At 37.2% G+C, this 19,790-nt stretch overlaps 1 protein-coding gene across 2 annotated transcripts in view; it reads left to right on the top strand.

Annotated features, from left to right (window-relative positions):
- Nucleotides 1–19,790, top strand: part of PJA2 (praja ring finger ubiquitin ligase 2) — a 74,470-nt gene that overhangs the window by 20,709 nt on the left and 33,971 nt on the right. For both annotated transcript variants that reach the window (XR_001161249.2, XM_003788925.3), the window contains exons 5-6: nucleotides 1,018–1,203; nucleotides 7,539–7,650. Coding sequence is in view for 1 of the 2 variants with exons in the window: in XM_003788925.3 (XP_003788973.1) it covers nucleotides 1,018–1,203; nucleotides 7,539–7,650 (298 nt within the window). In the remaining variant the exon portion in view is untranslated. The remainder of the gene's footprint in view (nucleotides 1–1,017; nucleotides 1,204–7,538; nucleotides 7,651–19,790) is intronic.

The following is a 19,790-nucleotide window of genomic DNA, read 5'->3' on the forward strand; positions in this document are numbered from 1 at the left end:
TGGAGCACTTTGTCCAGAAGGGCCATCAAAGCTGTTGTTATATTACCCTTGATGTCCTGAATGTCATCAAAATGTCAGTAACTATCCTTTATCTTTGGGTAAAGAAAAAAGGCAATGGGGTCTAGATCAGGTGGGTAGTGAGGGTGTTTTGGCCAGATCAGGTAAGCAGAGAGGGTGTTTCAATACAGTTATCTGTTTACTGGCTAAAACCCCCCTCAACAGTGCCATGTGGCCTGGTATATTGTCCCAATGCAAGAGCTATAAGTTGTTGGCTGAGATTTTCAGTTGCAATTTTCCTGACTATTTCTCTACTGTTGTTTGCTTGGTTTGCTATGCTTCTCATAGTCAGCCAACAATGATTTTGACGTACAATTAGACGAATTTTTGCAATGTTTTCATCAGTTGTGCTCACTGCTGGCCCCCTTGACCTCTGTTCATCTGTGACACTTTTTTTCCCCTCAGAAAAATGTTTAATTCATTTGTATGCTACTGTTTTCTTCATTGGAATTATGCTCATAAACTTGGACCTGATTTCATTTCCATTCAGGCCAAGTTTAACAAGTTTAATGTTTGTTTATTGCTCTAATTCAAGCTCCTACATTCTTACAATGGCACACAAAAACACACAACATCAATAAGGCACTGTTGCACATCAACATGAAGACAGCTGTGAGACACTGATAAACCCAGGTTATAAGCCCTTATCGAGTTGTTTGTTCTGTGCTGCCAACAGAAGCACAGGGTGACAAGTTTGCAAACTTAATTGTCAGACTTTCACATAAAAGCGTAGATAATTCATAATTAAATATGCTCCCCTGTAATTAAGAAGTATCTCTATTTATATATAATCCTAAAACAAATTTCTTTTCAAACAGAAGAGTTTTTTAGAATCGTGAAAGTACCAACGGCTTAGAATTTAAAGAATATAGAGTCTAGTTGCACTGTATAGAATTTTTTAAAGGACACTGTTATGTGTTTTAAAATAATATTTTTCTTTCTTCAAAATGTGTGTATTAGGGAACAGACATCCTTGGAAGAGGGAGAAATTCCTTGGTTACAGTACAATGAAGTCAATGAAAGCAGCAGTGACGAGGGAAATGAGCCTGCCAATGAATTTGCACAGCCAGAAGCTTTCATGTTGGATGGTAACAACAATCTGGAGGATGACTCCAGTGTGAGTGAAGACTTAGATGTGGACTGGAGGTATGTATTCTGATGCTGTTATTAGCATGCTCAGTTGCTCATTGAGTAGAATTCATTCCTGATTGTAAATTATGAAAATTAAATCTCTGTTAACAAAGAAATACTCTTATTTTTTCATCAGTTAGTATTGTTCTCCTTCAAAGCTCATTTCAGATTTCACTTCCTATGTGGACTCCTACTTTCTCCAAATGGCAACCACTTCTTTCTTTAATCTTTAGCTCTTGCAGCTCACTTTGTATCCTAATTGTTAATATGCTTTTTTTGGTTTGGGGTTTCTGACTTACTTGATTTTGTTCTGTGTGCCCTGTAGCACTTAGCATAATCCTTTAAAACTGTATAGGTGATTAATGAATACTACTTAAAGAATTTAAAAACCTATAGTTAAATCAGAAGAATTATAAGAGTAGTTTTCCTTCATTGTTCTTCCTTCTCCTTCTCCGTATGTAAAATATGGAAGATACAATTGTACTTTTTTTCCCCAGAGATGTTGATAATATTTACTTTATGCAGACAAAGAATAGTGAGTTTCAAGTAAAAGTAGCATATAAGTGAAGTGGATTACGGAATTGTTTCTTTTTAGGTTATAACCAGTGCTTAAAATTTAGCTGTTTTAGTTTATAAAATCTTTTAGGTGTGCAGTAACCCATTGGAAGACACTAATTATTGAGATGTAGAAAGGATGTTTGTTCTAACTGATCCTTTTTGTTACTTTTTCTGGGAGGGAAAAGTGACTTGGTGTGCTTACCCTCATTTCCTTCTCTGCACAAATACATATATGATATAGACAGGGCTTCGCTGTGTCAGCCGGGCTGGAGTTCATTGACCTTGTCATAGCTGACTATAACCTTGAGCTCCTGGTTATCCTCCCAGCACAGCCTCCCAAGTATTTAAGAGGCACCCATCATAACACCTGGTTAATTTTTAAAAAAATTTTTGTGGTTGCCCAGGCTGGTCTAGAATTTCTGGCCTTAAACACTCCTCCTACTTTGCCTTCCAAAGTGTTGTGTGTAGACGGAGCCACCATGCTCAGCCTGCACAGTATGTTTTTAAGAATTTATCTTATTTTTCCATTTTAGAAAAATAAAGATAAAAATTCATTAATATGCCCTGGTATCTCTGTAGGTTTTTAGACCTTATATTTTTAAGGCTTACTTTAGTTTTTAGTTTCTGTGTGTACCACTTACTACTTTGTACTTTTCTGGATTATTTCAGATGAAAACTCAGTCTCCTTGAAACCCTCCTTACCCTTTCCTGTTCTTATGTTCTGGGGTGGCGGGGGGGATAGAATTGTGCGGGACGGAGCAGACTTTTATCACATTTGTGGGATTTCATCATAACCACACAATTTGTAATTTCACCTTAAACATTCCTGTTCTCCAAAACCTGTTTACTGGGTTCCTCCAAATAATGGAATATCAGTGGCTTTATCTAGTCCCAGTCTTGCTGATCTTGGTGTTTCCTTCTTCCCTCTTTTATGTTTTCCTGTTACCTTCTTACTGAAGCTCCTTGTTAATTCTGAAGTTTGCCTCTATTACACAAAGTGATTCCTCAAAGTGTTCAGAAGATGAAGGAATCATGTTTAGCATCATCTGCGTGATTAGGAAGAAATAATGGTTGCATATAAGAGATTTTGTTATGTTGTACATTTTTAAGACTTGGTAAAAATTATTTTTACTGCCTTAGGATAAAGATATTCCATCCTATAGGTGTACTAAGATTTAATGGATTATTTACCCATTGAAATAATGCAGTGAACTATCTTCTTCACCTCCATAGGCTTCTTTTGTACTTCTGGTTATTCCTTTAGGACAGATTAAAAGAGGTGACAATACCAAGATAGGGTATTTTTTTAAGATCTGGATACATACTTCTAAATAATTTTCAAACAAGGTTGTTCCACATAAATATTTGAAAGAATAATGGAAAATTTTATAGAATATAATTTTAATTTAAATTGAAAAACTTTTGTCTTAAAAAGGTTCCAATTCACTGATGATATTTTGGATATAACTATTTTGTTAAGATTTTGGAGACCTCGCTGATGGTCCCAAAATTTGTGGAGCTTCAAAGTAGTATTTTTTGTTTTTTTAATATGGAAAGCATTTTATTTTAGCACTGATGTTTGAGTTTTGCTCTTTTGAATCTAGATTTGTTGATACCTCCTATTTGCTTTCCTGGTACTATGTTAATATATGTGGCAGTGGCTAAAAGTTGATAAGGTAAAAATGTGGCTTCATTTTCATATTAAAATAGCATGTTTAAAAGAAAAACCATGGCAGACAGCAGCAATTCTTGTCTCTGAAGTCAAACTTAGGCACATATTTCTGTTTTATGACTACTTATAAAAAAAAGTAAAGACTTTTAGTTCTGTATTTTAGTTTAAAGAAAGACGAAAAAAGTGTTCTACCAAGTTTTTGTTTGCTTTGACTGCTGTTATACAAGTGTTATAAAATATCTAGAGTATGTCACACAGAGTATAGGGTGGCAGGTGACAGAGAAATCGTTATTCTTGTGTTTAGAAAAATCCGTTTATTCTTTGATAATTCCTTAAGCTGTCTTTCTTTAAGAAATTAGGGTTATAATTATTGACACAATGCAGTTGTGAGATATTCTATGTGGGTATAACTATGGCTTATTAGTAGTGGCAAAAAATAGTACAAAGAATCCCCCTATATCCTTCACTAAGATTCCTTTAATGTTAAATTTTGAAACCATATTTGTGTTACCATTCTCTCTTTTCTTTCTTTTTCTATATTTATGGTAATTTTTTTTCTTACTCATGAGTAATTTGAAGGCATGTTGTGTCGCTTTACCTGTAAATATTCTGAAATTCCTCAAACCAAGGACATTTTCTTGGGTAACAGTAAATTTGTTGAAGACAGGAAATTAATAGTAAGCTTGTCAATGGAAATTAATATAGTTTAATTTTCTAGTCTAACAACCTTATTCAAACATCCATAGTTGTTCCACCAGTGCCTTTAGATAAATTTTTTCTGGTCTAACCTAGGATCATTTGTTGCATTTAGTTAACATATTTCTTTAGTCTCTTTAATCTTGACATTTCTTTAGTCTGTCTTTATTTTTTCATAACTTCAACATTTTTGAAAACACAGGCTATTTTATAAAACGTCCCTTATATTTTCCTGGTGCTATAAATATATTTTGAGTTACAAAGTTTCAGCAGAAACATCTTAGAAGTGATGTTTTGTCCTTCTCAAGACATGACAGAAAATATATGATAATCAGATTATCCTGTTACTGGTAATAGTAAGTCTGATCATTTCATCCGGGTGTTATCTTTCAGATATCTTCACTGTGTAGTTGCCATTTTTTCCTTAATACAAGTGACCCTTAAATAGTATGCTTTGCTGAGGTGCTGGCCTCATGAAGTAGAAAATTTGCATACAGCTAGAAGTTATATGCTCCCTAAAACACTTCCAGAAGTGTTCTTTTGACCAGACGCTTTACTGATACCATGAACACTCAACACTTTTTTGTATTCTTAAAATAAAGCAAGATTTTTTAAAGTAAAAGAAAATGTTATTAAGAAAGTCATAAGGAAAGGAAAATATATTTACTGTTCATTAAGTGGATCACCTTAAAAGTCTTTTATCCTCATCTTCTTCATGTTGCATAGAGGCTGAGAAGGAGAAAGAAGAGGAAGGCTTGGTTTTACAGTCTCCAGGGTAGCAGAGTTGGAAGAAAATTCAAGGATAAGTGGACCCGCACAGTTCAAACCCATGTTGTTTGTGGGTCAGATGGGCAAATTCTTTGAGAATATAAATAACCTATTCCTTCTCAAAGTATTATACTTTCATCCACAGTTTTAGCATCCATTGGTGATTCTTATCTGAAACAATTATTAACGTGGTAATTGCCCAATACGTGATACTAGAATTTTTAATACTAGCTGACTATTCTGCAGTGGCCAAATTACAACCAGATATAATGCTTTCAATGTCTAGGTTTGTTTAGCCTGGGGGAGAAAATTATTGGGAGAAAATTGTGTTCAATTATTTGAAGGGGTATTTTGCAAAGAGAAATTGGGCATAGTTTGTGTTGCTGTAGCTGGTAAAACTATAGCAACAGCGTAAAAATTATAAATACTAAATCATGCAAGTTCTGGTAGAGCTGTTCCACACTGGTACATCCCACCTTAGAAAACAGTATACTTTCTGCATGAAGGGAATGTTCTTCTGTTTCTTAAATGTCTACCACAGGGGTCCTCAAACTTTTTAAACAGGGAGCCAGGTCACTGTCCCTCAGACTGTTGGAGGGCCAGACTGCAGGCCTTGGGATGAGTTGGCTGCTAAGCAGGATAGGCAGCGGCGGCAAAAACACCCGGCAGGACAGATAAATGTCCTAGGTGGGCCACATGTGGCCCACGGGCCGTAGTTTGAGGACACCTGGTTTACCATGATGCCATCTCTGTGTCTGGCACTTTTATATATCTACTCATTTAATTTGTTTTATGAAGAAATAGAATCTCAACTAAATAATTTTTTCAAATTAATTAATTATGATTCCATTGAGTCCCTATCCAGCTGACCCCAGGGTTCTTCCTTTTTGCATCGTATCTCACTGCTGGATGAAAAAGTTTCAGTTTCACAAAGGTGGATGGATTTAGTAATTCTTAGTATTAATTCTAATTCTAAAATCTGTGGTTGTATGAGAATGTCTGTTCATTTGTACCATGTGATGTTTGCTGATCTGCAAATACTACTAAGCTATAATATATTCTTCATAAGAAACTTTTCTGTATCTCCTGGCAATAGAGTTGTAATTTTAGTGATGGCACATAAGTTGATATCAAAATTATTTCAGAGCTAGCTTGTGTAACTATGCATGTTTTTGGCTATGATCTTCAAATTCTGATAGGATATGGAAGTCATCAAGAGTTTGTCTTTAGGCTCGGCGCCTATGGCTCAACCGGCTAAGGCGCCAGCCACGTACACCTAAGGTGGCGGGTTCGAATCCCCAGCCCGGACCCGCCAAACAACAATGACGGCTGCAACCAAAAAATAGCCGGGCGTTGTGGCGGGCGCCTGTGGTCCCAGCTACTTGGGAGGCGGAGGCAGGAGACTCGCTTGAGCCCAGGAGTTGGAGGTTGCTGTGAGCTGTAATGCCACGGCACTCTACCCAGGGGGACAGCTTGAGGCTCTGTCTCAAAAAAAAAAAAAAAAAGAGTTTGTCTTTAGACAAATAAGCCTTGTTCTGTAGATTGTGGATTTATGAGGCGGTGGGAGGAAGTACATCTATGCAAAATGTCCCACAGACAACTGGAAATACAGGTCAAGAGCTCCAGGGGAAGTTTGAAATTAGGTAGAGATTTACGAATTATCTGCAAAGAGGATAATTGAAGAAATGGGCTTGGATGTAATTTCCAAGGGAGCAAGGTTAGAGAAATATAACTGAGGACACACTTTCTTAGGGTTTCCACATTTTGACATACTTAATATTAATAAGATTAGAAGAAAAGGACAAATCTGTATGTTTGGGGAGGGGGAAAGAGATTAGGACCAGAGTGAAACATATTTTTCTTTGAGAAGCTTATATATTCTTTAGAGAGAAATAATAAAAATGAGTACTTAGGAGCTAGATATTTTTCAAGCTATATAATAAAGGAAGTGGCCTAATTCTTAGAAGAGGAGGGGAAAGATTAGTGAAAAAGGCTTGAGAAAATAAAATATTTTTAAACCCGTAGAAATTAAGGAAGCAATACAAAGTGAGAGAAGAAAAAGAGGCTTTGAATTAAATATTTTTATCATATTCTCACCAGTGTTCACACTGGAAACTAAAATGGAAGGGGAACTATGTACACGTAGTTTTGGGAAAGAATTAGATGGGGAAAAGTACTATCGGTTGAGTATCCCTTATCCAAAATGCTTGGCACTGGGTGTTTTGGATTTGGAATTTTTCTGGGTTTTGGAATATTTGCATTATACTTCTAGTTGATGATTCCAAATCTGAAATCTAAAATGCCCCAGTGAGCATTTCCTCTGAATGTCATGTTGCCGTGAAAAGTGTTTCAGATTTTGGAATATTGTTGGTTTTGGAGTTTTGAATTTGGGATATTCAAATTGTATATTTAAGAAGTTTCTGCAGTTAGAACTAGAAGCACAAAAGAGAATTTTTCAGCAAGCTTTGGGCAGTGGGTGGGGGTTAGGGTTTGGGTCAGGTAACCTATTGAACAGGGAGTGGCATCTTAGCCACTTGTGCTTAGTATCTTTCTGTTGTGTTCCTCCTAGATTTTGGAATATGTACATTATGTTTGCAGTTGATGTGAAATATTTCAAAGTTTATATGTATGCATTTATTTGTTTATTTATTTTCAGTCTATTTGATGGCTTTGCTGACGGACTAGGAGTTGCCGAAGCTATTTCTTATGTGGATCCTCAGTTCCTCACCTACATGGCATTAGAAGAACGCTTAGCCCAGGCTATGGAGGTATGTTAGTAACTGTGATTTTTGAACTGTCATTTTAAACAGGGATCCATTTTCTCAGCGGATAGTGAATAGTGATTGTCACCACTCACTGAATAGATTGTCAGCAGTATGTGTATATAAATTACACTTGATGTCCTCCTAGTTTGCCTCAGAATTTTTTCTAAGTTTTTACTGCAGAGTGGATAATGTTTTGCTTATATTTACTAAATATATTTTCTTCCTCTATTGAAATATGTAGGTATAAGATTCTGAATAGTTTATAGAGGTTATTGTGAAGTGGAATTGAAGCTCTCTAAGGATAGAGATAAAATTTCTAGATAGAGGGATAAAATCCGTGGTTGTATGAGAATGTCTGTTCACTTCCTTTCTTCTGGTCTCATAGCCCCCACATGCCATCCTCCTGCCTGATGTTGTCAGGAAATTTGCTCTCTCATCCTCATACCTGTACACCACTATGATAAGTGTGGTGCATTTTGCGGCCTAAGTTTCTCTTCATTATTTGACCGAAACAGAAAAACTTGTTCTTTAACACATTTGCCTAAGATTAAAAGCCCAAGTATTATCAAGTTTGAGAGCTACAACTATACCAGTGGATTTTATTATAAGATGTGTTTCTTTAAATCACTATTTCCTTTTTTTTTTTTTTTTTCTTTTCAGTTTTTGGCCGGGGCTGGGTTTGAACCCACCACCTCCAGTATATGGGACCGGCGCCACACTCCTTAAGCCACAGGCGCCGCCCCTAAATCACTATTTCAAAGTGATTTCTAAAGTAGAGGAACAGTAATAACTAGTGAATAAAAATTAATAAAAGACAACTTTCAGGAGCATTATAATACTTTACATTTTCTGAGATTAGAATGTCCAGTTTGGATTGATAAATTAGATAGTCCTGTCCATCTGTGTATGGACACAAGCACATGCACATACTTGCACACAAATACACTTAATATTTGTTCTACTTTGGCATCACTTTTTTTACATGTATAATTTTCATAGAGATCATTGCTTTCAGTTATTCTTTATAGTATATGTTTTTCTCCAAGTGACCATAGCAGAAAACTATGGCATTACGGAGAAAAAGTCAGAAAGAGTGTCATGAGACTTTTGCCAGATTATTTAATTTAACTTGCCAAAATAAAGATATAGCATGCTAATTTGGATCAGAAACATATAAAGAATTGCTAATTTCTGTCAAAGTTCATAACTTTTGAGTGCACAGTGGAATATATCAGTTCTAGGGTCTGGTTTCACAGTGATTATACAGTTACAGTTCTTACACTAGTGGTTTATGATTTCTTACAGTATGAAGAAGTGTTCAGCAGAAAATCTGTTTTGTTATTTCTTACTAGTAGGGAATGTGACATTTGATGGGCATCTGTTTTTTTCTTTTTGAGACAGAGTCTCACTATGATATCTTAAAAAGATCCAGAGAGATTGGTCATGCGAGGCCATGCTAGGTAAAGGCACTAGCAGAGTGAACAAGGACAAGAGGCACGCAAGGAAGCTGTGTGTCGGGGGACTCACGTCCTGTGCACTGCTGCCTTCTGCTGAACTGCCCCTGTTGAACCTATTCTTTCCCTCCTGCCACTGTATAATGCCTTTACACAGCTGCCTTCACAGTGTAACAGCTTCCTCACATTTTAGTGCTCTGCTCTGTTTTATTCGAATTTGATTAAAATGTTTTACCCCTAGAGAATTGATGTGTTTCCATCTTTCCAGAAATCTGTTTTTCTATGTCTAATGTGCATTTATTTATTTATAAACACAGTAACTGAAATAAATTATAATTTATGATTTTCCTTTTTGGATTTGAGACTAACATCCTTTAAATGAAAAACAAAAAAAAATGCTTTCCTTTATTTGTTTGTTTCTCAAGCAGCCCTATCATTTTTTAGAAGTAGTTTTTGTTATTTTTCTAGTACTAATGTTTTTTCCCATGTAATGGCTTTTGGTGAATATATTGCCAATATACATTTGTTTTATATTTATGTCTTAATATGAATGAGGACAGGGCACATTATTGAACATCTTTAACTTTTTGAAATAATGGTATTAAAGCTTTCTGATTTGCAAAACAAATTTTAAACAAATACATATCCCTTTGCATGACATCTGAATTTCTTTAGCATAAATCTAGGTACTATCATTTGCTTTTTATTTCTTTTCAAGCAGAATGTTTAACATTTTTATGTAAAAAAATTAGTTTAAATTGAGTTACAATTAAGAGTAATAAATTGATCAGAGATAAACTATTGCAAATTTTGATTAAGTAATTAAACATAAAATTTTGCTAGAAATGAGTCTCTTAATGAGAGCCTTTTTTACCTTCCTAGTTACTTTGAATTTTATTTATTCCTAGAGTGAGATACACTTCAGTAGAAATTTTATTTCTGTTTTTTATTTTATGAATGTAAGCTTAAAAAACTTTGTTCACATAAATAAATTGGTAGGGTAAAAGGAGTTTATCATAGCATTAGTACTCAGTTCTGAGATGCTTGCCAGAAATCGCATTAACTTAAGTTGTTTAGACCCTCCTTCTATTTTGTTGAAATTAAGGGATTGGACGCCCCCTAAAAGGATTTGTTATTAAGTAATTAGAGTTCACTTTAACCCCAGTACTTTAAATTGCCTTTCTGAACAGGTAAGAAATATATTTTATTTACAAAATGGGAGAAAGATGAGTATAAATAAAACGTGGGAACAGAGGACCACCATAATACTTTGACTGCAAGTACATGCTTATGCAGATCAGTTTAAGGAAAGATTACTTGAGAAATTGAACTGAAATTGATTCCCTTGAGATTGTCCATGCCCATGGACTTCTGGGAAAGTCTTCACATGCTCACAAGAGCACCTCATTTACACTGAGATGTGGACAGGAGGAAAGCAATACCATGGAAACTAACAGCATGGTCATGGGCTTTTGTGTTAGATAGGCTACGTGTGACCTTGGATAATTCAGTAACCTGTCTAAGCTTTAGCTTACTCATTTACAAAATGGGAATAATAAAATCTCCCCATGAGTTATTGTGAGATTGTGTAAAAACTTGAGCAAAATACCTGGTGTGGAGGTAAGTTCTTAGTAAGTGGTATATTCATAGGTATATTCAAATCAGCAGTCAACAAGTGGTATTCATCCAGCAAATCAGGATTCAGTTGTGATCATTCAAAATTGATTCATTCATTATAAATATAAATCTTAATTTTTTAAAAACTAAATTGTATTTTATTCATTAGAAACTAAATTTTGTGCTGACAAAGGATTATGCTACTTCAAACCTAGATGCATTTCAAGTTGGATTATTTAGGCTATTTAGCTGTCTTTCTGACACTAACTTTCTGCACTAACTTTTAAAACGCAGTAGAACCTCCATAATTGACCACCTCCTTAAGTTGACCTAATTTTCACAGACTGGATATGCACCACTTGTGTATATCAATGTGGTAGGCAAACTTCCTTATGCTGATCACTTCTGTACTTTGACCAGTTTATTACAGCACCTTAGGTGGTCGTCTTACAGAGATTGTACTTTATATTGTATTGCTTAGAGATAGGTGCAGATTTTTATATTTTTTAATAGATTTTCCTAGAACTGGCTATAAAATGGTTTCTTTCACTCTCATTTCTTTTAAGTGATCCCAGATCATCTTAAATACGTGTCAGTATCAAGGGAATAAATTATTTTTACACATGAAATTCCAGGGTTTATCAACATGGCAACTCTGCAGATAATCATCAGAGATAATGAACTTATTGAGACAAATACATTTCAAAGCATAGCCTGGAATAACCTCCCCAAAGGAAAGTTACTATAGATGTAACCCTTTTTCCTTTATGTGTAGCGTAGATGAGTTCTCACAAGCAGTTTCTATCCTGAGTACTACATAGGGAGATCGTGATTGTAATTATTTGAGAAGGAAAGAGATAGATAGCAGTATCTTGCCTTCCATTTCCTATCTCCCTATGAGAAAATTTAATATAAGATGTTATTAACTATAACAGGGCCGTAGAGTAACAAGAGACTGGGTGGTATGGAATAAAGACAATTTTAAAAGAATGTAGGAAACAGAGAAAGAATAGCCACCACATGCCAGGCTGAGCTAGAATGACCAAGGAAGAGTCCCCAGTCCACTTCAGGGTTGAGATGCTGACCTTGATGGAAATGGCACAATTGCAGCTTGTTTTATGGCAGAGAAGTTGCTGTGGTGCTGTGCTGGCAGGGCTTGCTGGAAACTTGTCTCTTGGAATTGCTGGAAATAAGCCCTCTAGAGTACTGGGGAAAGCTCTTCATAGGGAGGTGTTTAATTGGAAACCTTCTGCTGTCCAAAGTGGGTACTTGCTTGGGGAAGCTGCTGGCCCACAAAAGTTGGCTGCTAAAGAAAGGTGCAGGAGTCTGGTGCTGGAGAAAGCCACAGTTGTCACAGAAGCCTGTCAAGCACGCATACTGCGATCCAAAGCAAAGCCCTTTCCCGCCACAGTGTCTCTTCAGCATCTTTCTGAACACAGTTTAGTATCATGCCAGCTGTTAGAGGGAAAATATTTAAATGGCCTAGATTTTCACAGAGCTGACCAAAATAGTGAATTTGGATTTGAGGAGTAGTGATTCCAACTGGAGCAGTCCCTTCCTTTGATGACTTGGCTTCCGTATCCACCTTGCTATGTATGTTGAATTTCCATCCAAAAATACAACTGTTTTCTCCCTAACAAGGTTAACAGCTCATTCTTACAAATGAAGAGTTGTTTCCTCTTTCCCCAGAATGAGCACATATGTAATCCCAACAGTAATTGTATTCATCACTAGCTCTGCTGATCACGCCAAAATTTAGTCACAGTCACACTGAGTATTCTTTTATATAAAGGCTAAATTGCATTAACTTCCAACAATTAGTATATGAAATTGAAATGAGAAGGGGAAAGAAAAGTAAAATGTTCAACATGTATAAGTAAACATACACATAAAACAAGCAAATAGAAAGTATACGAAGCTACTAGTCCTTGTGTCTGTATTTGGTCATGAGACTGTCCTGTTACCATGGTTTCCTTCTCCCGTGACCTGTTTCATATTTTCCTTGCTTTCAGCCAAGACCTTAGCTAGTTAGGATTCTTCTTTTGGTAGAGTGACGTAAACCTAAATTAGTAAAGTATTGAATCTTCAGTTCTTTCTTTTTTTTGGCGTTTGTAGTTTTCTGGCACCTTTATGGTTGAGCATGGAAATACTAAGAGATGCAAGTAGTAAGATCACAGGGTTTTTAAGCGAAAAAGTCTAGTCTGTGGAGAACAAACTACTTTCACGGGTAAGAGGAGGCTTAGAATGATGAAGATTCAAGATTGTTGGTTTCATCCAAGTTCAACCAGATGTCCCCATTCTACCTTTAACCAGTCAGAACAAGAGAAATTTGATGAGTCTTAGAATTCAATTTCTCATTTTAATTAGGCATTCTAACAATTAGATTTTATGTTTGAGTTTTAGAAATAGGAGCTTCTTCTAGGGCTTTTATGGATGCTCTCTGCTTCTCATACTCTGTTGTGAGAGGTAATAGACCTGAGTTTGTAATTTTCTCTGTAAATGCACAAGGGCACTCAAAATAATCTACCCCACGTCACACTTTTTGTAGTCAAATCACTACAGCCGTAAGGCCAAGTGTTACAGCTATCTGGGCTCCCAAGACACATTTCCGTTGCTTCTTTATCAAAGTCATCCACCATGATAGCTTAATTAATTGTAGTACCACTATAGGCTATGGATTAATAGCATCCCATTCTCCCTGGCAGGGAGCTCAGCACTGAGCTTAAGCCCAGAGGCCCAACCAAACCAAGCCCAAATCTATTCTTGAAATTATGTATCCTGGGAGCACGCCTAATAACCAGTTTACTATCTGGGCTCAGTCACAAGAGGAAAAGAAATACAATAATTTGAATCGGGAAAGTTTAATATAAATGCTAACTACAACGGGATTAGAGTACCAAGGGCTTGTACTGTAGGAAGTAAAGTGAACTCTAAACAACATAAGATTGATTAGCAGGTTAAAGGAACAGCTTTAGAGCTGAAAGATAGCACCCTTCTTCACCCCCAGGCTAAGATCCAGACCTTGTTCAGGAGGACATATCCATGGCTCATAGAAGGGTATTTATGGTATTATGCTGACAGAACTTACTAGAAATCTGCCCTCTGGAATGTGGCAAAAGTGTGCTTTGGGGGGCACTAAAGAAACTGTTCTCAGAGGGGTGACTAACTGAAAACACTCTGCTACAAAACCACCCATGGCCAGTGCCAAGGACAAGTTGCTGGCCAGCTTGCCCTGCAATTGCCAGACACTAGAGAAGCTGCCTATGCTTCAGGAGCCAGGCCCTGGAGGAATTTGGTATTGAAGAAGCCACCTTTGCACAGGGAAGCCTTGTATGCTGCGGGGCAAGCCAAGGGAACCCCAAAGCAATATTCTTTCTTCCTGCAGTATATGTCCAGCACCTTCTACTGACAAAGTTTAAAAGATCATGTTAGCTGACAAAGGGAAACTATTTTAAGGGGGCTAGATTTTCACAAAGCAGAAGCGAAAGGTGAGTTTGGAACTGAGAGACATTAATTCACTTACTAGTACATTGTTTCAGTGCTTCTCTGCAACTCTAGAGTCCAATTAGATGTTCAGTACTATTAACTACATTAACTTATGAGGAACGTTTTTGCTTTTTCCTTTTTTAGTCCTGATTTTGCTTTGGTCTTGGTCCAAAGCCAAGTAGTAATCCTCTATTGTAAGTCATCTCAAATTCTTTTTGGAAATATCTGTGCTAGAAGCCTAAGTGTACACACATACATAAAATACTATGTTTGCCATTGAAAGGAGCACAGTGTTAGCTGAATTACTTCTCTATGTGGAAGCCAACCTGTTCATTTGTTTGTTATGATAAAATATAACATAAAATGTATTATTTTAGCCATTTTCAAGTGTGCAATTCAGTGTTCCTAAGTACATTCACATTGTTGGAAACAATAACTTCCCATTATCCTCTCTCTCTAGCCCCATTCTACTTTCTGTCTTTGTGAATTTGACTATTTAGGTATCTCATATAAGTGGTATACCATATTTATCCATCTGTGATTGGCTTATCTTACTTAACACGTCTTCTTTATTAATGATCATTATTTTAAAAACATTCCAGGGGAACAAATGCTTTTGGTTATGTGGATCACTTTCGTTATGCTTGAGTCGTGGCTATAAGTGTTCCCATTACCCATATAGTGTTCAGAGTACCCCGTAGGTAGGTTTTCACCCATCCCCTCCTGCGCCCTCCCTGCGCTTGATTTGCCCTGGTTTTGCTTCCCTCTATACACGTGTGTTCATCAGTTAGTTCCAGCTTAATAGCAAGTACATGCGGTATTTGATTTTCCATTTTTTAGATACTTCCACTTAGGGTAATGGTCTCTAGTTCCATCCAAACTGTTGAAAAAAGCCTTAATTCATCTTTCATGGCTGAGGAGTACTCCACAGTATAAATATACCATATTTTGTTAATCCATTCATGATTTGATAGACACCAGGTTGATTCTACATCTTTACAAATGTAAATTGTGCTGTAATAAAAATAAGGATACAGGTGTCTCTTTGATAAAATGGTTTCTTTTCCTTTGGGTAAATACCCATTAATGGGATAGCTGAATCAAACAGTAGGTCTACTTTTAGTTCTTTAAGGAATCTCCATATCGTTTTCCATAGAGCTTTTACTGCTTTATAGTCCCTTCAACATTGTATGAGCATTCCTTTCTTTCTGCATGTCTGCCAGCATTTATTATTTTTAGACATTTTATAATAATCCATTCCAACTGGGGTAAGATGGTATCTCATTGTGGTCTTAATTTACATTTCCCTGATGATTTGTGATGCTGAGCATTTTTTCTTGTGTTTATTGGCTGTTTGTCTATTTGTAAAAAAGCTTCTGTTTATGACTTTTGCCTACTTTTTAATGGGTTGTTTTTTTTTCTTTCTGAGTTGCTTGAGTTATTTGTGGATTCTTGTATCAGACCTCTATCAGATATATACCCTGTGAATATTTTCTCCAATTCTATAAGTTGTCTTGTAGCTCTGCTGATTATTTCCTCAGCTGTGTATAAGTTTTTTAATATAATCAAGTCCCATTTATTTGTTTTCATTGCTGTGATTGCCTTTGGGATCTTGTTCACACATGACTATTTAAAAAAATTTTCCAACATTTTCTTCTAGAGTTCTTATGGTTTTATGCCTTAAATTTAAGTCTCTCATCCATCTTGAATTAATTTTTGTGAGTGGTGAGAGATATGGATCCTGTTTCATTCTTCTGTTTTGGCTATCCAGTTCTCCTTGCATCATTTATTGGATAGGGCTTCTTTTCCAGTGTATATTGTTGTCTGCTGTGTCAAAGATCAATTAGCTATATGTGGATGGTTTTATATCTAGGTTCTCTGTTCTGTTCCGTTTATCTGTGTCTCTGTTTTTGGCCCACACCATGCTGTTTTAGTTACTATAGGCTTACAGTATAGTTTGAAATCTGGTAATGTTAAGTCTTCTGATTTGTTCTTTTATCTTAACTGCTTTGGCTATTTTGGCTCTTTTCTGGTTCTAAACAAAGCACAGAATTTTTTTTCCTAAATCTGTGAAATACGCATTGGTATTTTAATGGGGATTGTATTGAATCTGTAAATCACTTTGGGTAGTATGGATATTTTAACAATATTGATTATGCCAGTGCATGAATATGAAATGTTTTTCTGTTTACATCCTTTATTAATTTTCTTCCTCCTTCCTCAGTGTTTCATAGTTTTCTCTATAGAGGTCTTTCCTTCGTTAAGCATATTCCTAGATATTTTGTTTACCTTGTGGCTATTATAAATGGTATTGAGTCTTTGAATTCAACTCAGCTTGATCATTACAAAATGTTCTGTAAATGTCTCTTAGGCACATTGTTCTGTTTAAGTCTAGTGTTTAATTTCTTCTTGGATGATCTGTACAGTTCTGTCAGTGGTATGTTGAAGTCCCTGATGCTTTTTATCTCTTTGCTTATCTAGTAGAGTTTGCTATGTGGGTGCTCTTGGGTCAGATGCATGTCTTCCTGTTGAATTGCTCTCTTTACCATTATATAATGACCATCTTGGTCTTTCTTTACTATTGTTTATTTAGAATCAGTTTTATCTGATATACGTGGAATATTTTTTTCATCCCTTCACCTTTAGTCTGTATGAGTCTTTGTGGATTAGATGTGTTTCCTGGAGACAGCGGATACTTGAGTCGTATTTTTTCATCTGTTTAGCCAACCTGTCTCTTCAGTGGGACATTGAGACCATTTATGTTGATTGATAGAATATGTGAGATTCTGATTCTATTCATCCTATTGGGAAATACCTTATTGCTTTATCTTTTATGCTGTTGTTTTGTATGAGCTCTGAGCTTCAACTTTGGGGTAGGTGTCTTTTATACTGATCATGTATAAACACTTTCGAGTATGTCCTGCAGATTAGGTCTGGTTTTGACAAATTCCCTCAGTGTTTGCTTGTTTGGAAAAATCTTTATTTCTCCTTCATATATGAAACTTACTTTTGCAGAATACAAAATTCTGGGCTAGCAGTTCTTTAAGAAGACTGAAGATGGGACCCAGTCCCTTCTGGCTTGTAAGGTTTATGTTGAAACGTCTGCACTTAGCCTAGACCAATTTTCCTTTGTAAGTTACTTGATATTTTTACCTCACAGCTCACCGAAGTTTCTCTTTTTTTGTTCACTTTGGCCAGTCTGATGACTATGTGTTTTGGTCATTGCCTGTTTGCATTGAGTCTCCTAGGTGATCATTGAGGTTCTCGTACCTAAATGTTTAAATCTCTAGCAAGACGAGGGAAATTTTCCTCAGTCATTCCCTCAAATAGGTTTTCCAGCCCTTGTGTGTTTTCGTCTTTACCCTGAAGGATGCCTATGATTTTTGTATTAGGCCATTTTACATAATCCCATTTTTCTTTTAGATTTGTTAATTCCTCTTAATTCAAAATAGTTGTCTTTAACCTTCGATAGTCTTTCTTCTGCCTGGTCTAGTCTATTCTTAAAATTTTTTGCTATGTTTTATATTTTCTTAAGTATGCTGATCTCTTCATTAAATTTTTTGTTTTTCTAAATCTTTTGCTTTCTGTTTTTTCATTTTCTCTTGAATTTCATTGATTTTCCTTACGATCCATTTTGGAACTCTTTATCTTTCATTTCAGTGTTTTCATTTTGGTTGGTGTTCTTTGCTGGAAAGCTGGTATTTCCTTGTGTTTTTTTTAATACTTTGGTAGTTCTTTTGCTGTTTTTTTTTTTTTTTAATTCTGGGGCTGCTGTGACTTCTTATTTTTCAATTTTCTTTTGTATAAATGGGGCTTTCCCTAGCCCCCCTTTTCAAAGGAGTAGCATATGTTGGGTAAAAACCTTTGGCTTTTCTTATGGGTTCTTGGATAGCTATCTAGGTTCTAAATAGATGTATAGATGTCTTGTTTGTAGATATCCTTAGTTTGGTGGAATTTTCAATTGCCAGTTGTTTGTAGGAAGATCTCCTATCTCTCTTTGATGACAAAAAAAGGAAGTCTTTCAATTATTCTCTTTCCCCAGCCCTGTGGTCTCCTTAACAATGTGAATTATATTTGCATACCCAGTTTAATCTCTGAGACAGTAGGTGGTGCTTTGGATAAGAATCAACCACAACCCTGTGTGACTGAGTCAGTAAATGCTGTAAAGGGCTGTGCAAAATTGGCCTCCCTACCAGTAGGTGGCACTTGCCAGAAGGAACAAGGTTCATTTTGTTTCTGCGACCTGTGAGTGTCTCTAGCTCCAATGCCCCAGGCGATAGGTAGGGTCCTGGAACTTCTAGATGAGTCTTTATTCTCCACCATAACAGAGATTGGTAGGGGAGTTGGATAGGGTGGGGTTGGGTGAGATTGTCCTAGGTTTTACAAAACCTGGTAAGGTAGCTGTTTTGATAGGGTCAAAAGTCCTCCCAGCTTCTGGGGAAAACTGCAAGGGAGGGGCTGAAGTGGCCCCACACAGCCAGAAGGCTTGCTTGTGAAGTCAAGGCATCTGCAATTCATATCTGGCTTTAAAAGTGAGTTTCACTTTTTCCCCCCTTCCCTGTGCCATGTCTCCTCCACCATCTGCCAGCTTATGGAGCTCAAACTAGTTAAGCTCCCTCAGGATGGCACCGTAGGCTGGGAGCTTTCTTATCCAGGATTTCACCTTGGGCTGAGAGGATGGCCTTCCTGTGAGGGGAGGGCTTCTTCGTGAGTGTGCTGTATCTGGGACCCATGCTGCACTCGGGTTTCAATTCTACTCATGCAGGCTTCCTCACTTTCTGAGATTAATTCACAAATCTCCCATCTGTGTCCTTGATCAACGTGATCAAGTCCTAATTATGGGATCTGGCCTATGGGCCTGACCCCAGGTTCCCGAAGACCAATTCCTCATTGTGCCAGGGAGAAGCATCCTGGTCCTGAGTTGCCTACGTGGTGCTGAAGCAGGTGGGATGTCCCTCTGCTTTGAGGTTCACTCTGTTCTTGCTCTGATAGAGTAGTTGGGTAGGCAGCACCAGGGAGGGCCAGTGAGCAGGGATGTTAAAGTTCAAGCACCTAATAGTCTTCTTCAGGTCTTTAAGAGGAAAGGTTTGAGCCCCTCTCTCTGTGAAAGCCCCTGTGTGCAGCCCAGGGGTAAGCAGCAGCTCCTGAGAGCCCTGGCTCAGTCATCTCTCTCAGCAGCAAAGAGTGGGAGAGGGGAGGAAAATACTCTGGATGGAGGAAAGATTATACTCTTGACTGTCTCTGTCACCATCTCTGGAAGGCAACCCACCTGGAATGTCCAGGCTCTGGGGGTCATGCAGGACCCACCAGCCCCTTATGCCTCCCTCATTACAGGCTGGGCTGAGTAATGTTTGTGTGAGAATGAATAAGATGAAACGGGGCTACAGCTCCCTGAGGAGGACAAAGGCACACAGTGGTTGGAGAAGCAATACGGCCCCTGCCATCTTAGCTCAGGTCTGTGGTGACAAAACCATCCCAGTGGGGCTGGCAGGCTGGTGCTTTATCCAAGAAGCTCCCAATTCACTGGCAGTAATGGCTTTGGGGCTTCTGAGAGTAGAAAGGCTATCTAGCAGTTTGGGAGCCTGC

This window comes from Otolemur garnettii, unplaced genomic scaffold, assembly GCF_000181295.1.
Source record: "Otolemur garnettii isolate 467f Iridium unplaced genomic scaffold, OtoGar3 scaffold00030, whole genome shotgun sequence".
NCBI classification, from domain to species: domain Eukaryota; kingdom Metazoa; phylum Chordata; class Mammalia; order Primates; family Galagidae; genus Otolemur; species Otolemur garnettii.